This window comes from Manacus vitellinus, unplaced genomic scaffold, assembly GCF_001715985.3.
Source record: "Manacus vitellinus isolate BGI_N305 unplaced genomic scaffold, ASM171598v3 scaffold_62_pilon, whole genome shotgun sequence".
Lineage (NCBI taxonomy): Eukaryota > Metazoa > Chordata > Aves > Passeriformes > Pipridae > Manacus > Manacus vitellinus.
In genome coordinates this window covers 1,370,783-1,373,288 of record NW_021940704.1, presented here as the reverse complement: position 1 = coordinate 1,373,288, position 2,506 = coordinate 1,370,783, and the positions used below count along the sequence as shown (strand labels likewise).

General features: G+C 56.0%; 1 protein-coding gene across 1 annotated transcript in view; it reads left to right on the top strand.

Annotated features, from left to right (window-relative positions):
• LOC103767522 (Krueppel-like factor 5) overlaps positions 1 to 2,300 on the top strand; it is a 9,588-nt gene extending 7,288 nt beyond the window's left edge. The window contains exon 3 of the mRNA XM_029963756.1: positions 1,963 to 2,300. Within this exon, the coding sequence (XP_029819616.1) occupies positions 1,963 to 2,141 (179 nt within the window). The 3' untranslated portion in view covers positions 2,142 to 2,300. The remainder of the gene's footprint in view (positions 1 to 1,962) is intronic.
• Positions 2,301 to 2,506: the final 206 nt, after the last annotated feature.

Here is a 2,506-nt window from a genome sequence, read left to right as displayed (position 1 = left end):
CTTTCCCAGCCCTGGAAGTGCTCAAGGCCAGCTTGGAAGGAGCCTGGAGCACTGTGGTCTAGTGGAAGGTGCTCCTGCCCCTTGCCCAGCCCTGGAAGTGCCCAAAGCCGGTTTGGAAGGCGCCTCATCCAGCGGAAGGTGCCCCTGCCCCGCGGGACACGAGACGAGCTTTGAGGTGCCTTCCGGCCCGATCCACGGCACGATCCCCCGGCTGTGCCAGGCCCAGGGGCTGCGGGGAAGGCAGAGCCGCTGCGTGGGGAGCGTGTGAGAGCGGGGCACACATGCCTGTGCACGCCGGGCGCGGGCGTACGTGCGCTGGGCCGCGACGCCGCGCGCGGCAATTGGCCGCTGCGACGGTAAATATTTGAGGTCGGGAAAGTCAGCACATTCCCTGAACTCTGCCTGCTTGTTCAGGCTGTTAAGAGCGAGGGCTAATATTTGAGAGCGCCACACCCTTGCGTGGAGAGGGCTGCAGCCAGGGTTCAAGCTCCACAACCCGGGCACGCAGGCGGTTGGAAGCGGCCGCTGGCTTTTCCAGCCCAGTTCCCAGCTGGCCCAGGAGTTGCGTGATTTAATGGGTTTCAGTTGGGGAAAATAGGTGTGTGAGGGAGGGAGGGAGGAGGAGGGAGGAGGGCAGAGGCATTACATCACCCCGAGGAAAACACAATGTGTTGTGTACAGAGCTGCTCCCGGGTGAACTTCGAGGCAGAGAGACACTGAGGGGCTGGAGCGTGTCCAGGGAAGGGAATGGAGCACAAGGAGAACTTCTGAGGGAGCTGCAGGGGGGCTCAGCCTCCCCCGCATCAAACTCCATTTATCTTGACCCACAAAGGGTTTTTTTCTAACTTATTTTCTCCCTCCCCCTGCTGCTGAGCAGTGGAGCAGCTTGGTGGGCACCTGGTGGCCAGCCAAGGTCACCCCCACACCTCATGTCACCTGTAAACGGGTGTTTGGGAGAGGAAGACGGAGTGTTCCCCGGGGGAAAAGGAAAAATTTTAATTCCTCACCCATTTTGGTGCCAGCAGACGTTGGCAGTGGATGGGACACTCTTCTGATCTCTGTTTTGGTGAGACAGGAGCCCTCAAGTTGCCAGAAGCAGCTGGGCAACATTCTCAGATCATGGAACCAAGGAGTGGTGTGGGTTGGGAGGGGTCTTTGGAGGTCAGCTAGGACTTTAGGGACACCTTCCACTAGGCCAGGTTGCTCCAAGGCCTGTCTTTGAACAATTCCAGGCATGGGACAGCCACCATCCCTGGGTGGTGGTCTCAAAAAAAGGTCAATGCTCTAATTCCTGTCTTCCTTCTCATGCTCCCCACCACCTGTATGGGCAGCACCACCTTCCTTAGGAATTCCTGACTTTTCATTTGAAAAAAAAAAATCCCAACAAACTCAAAAGTTTTTTTTTAAACCAGAAATGCTCCAAAATCCAACAGGAAAATCCCCCCCACCTGTATGAGCAGCGACACCTTCCTTAGGAATTCCTGACTTTTCATTTGAAAAAAAACCCAAACCAACAACCCACTCAAAAGTTTGGGGTTTTTTTTAAGCCAGAAATGCTCCAAAATCCAACAGGAAAATCCCTCCCACCTGTATGAGCAGCGACACCTTTCTTAGAAACTCTTGACTTTTTATTTAAAAAACCCAACAAACTCAGAAGTTTGGGGTTTTTTTAAGCCAGAAAAGCTCCAAAATGCAACAGGAACATGGGCAGCCCTAGAAAACAAGCCTAGAAAGCAAAGTGGGACATGAAAACAAGCCTGGAAAGCAAAGTGGGAGCGGGGTGAAGAGGGGCAAGACGTGGCTGCTGCAGCTCAGCAGCCCACGATGCCCGCGGTGACTCCGGGCGAGCCCTGCCAGTGCCAGGGTGCCCTCGTTGGTTCTCCTGAGGAAGCTGGGCGTCTCCCAGGGGACGGGGTGGGTTTCTGGGAGGCTGTGCCCGTGACCTGTGGCTGTCCCCCGCAGGTGAGAAGCCCTACAAGTGCACCTGGGAGGGCTGTGACTGGCGCTTCGCCCGCTCTGACGAGCTCACCCGGCACTATCGGAAGCACACGGGGGCCAAGCCCTTCAAGTGCCTCGCCTGCGGCCGCTGCTTCTCCCGCTCCGACCACCTGGCCCTGCACATGAAGAGGCACCAGAACTAGGAGTTGCCTCCTTCCCACACTTCTCCAAGAGCAGCTGGAACTCTTTCCTCCTCCGAGGGGCCTCCCCTCGTGCTGTACATAGGAACAAACCCACGCTGTGATCAACTGGCAGGGCAGGGATGGCGGGTGAACCCCCTGCCAGGCCTGTCCCCGACTCCTTCTGGTTTTAAAAGAAATTAAAACCCCAACTGGCTCGTTTACAATGAGTTCTAATTACAGACTGATCTCCTGACGAGGCTCCCGGTGCCACTGGGCTGACGGACCTTGGATTCCAAAGGGCTTTCTTCTGGCAAACCTGCTATTTATTTGTCACTCAGGAGCAACTGTCCTTCGTGCCTCAAGTTCTTTGGGATGGTTTTTTTACC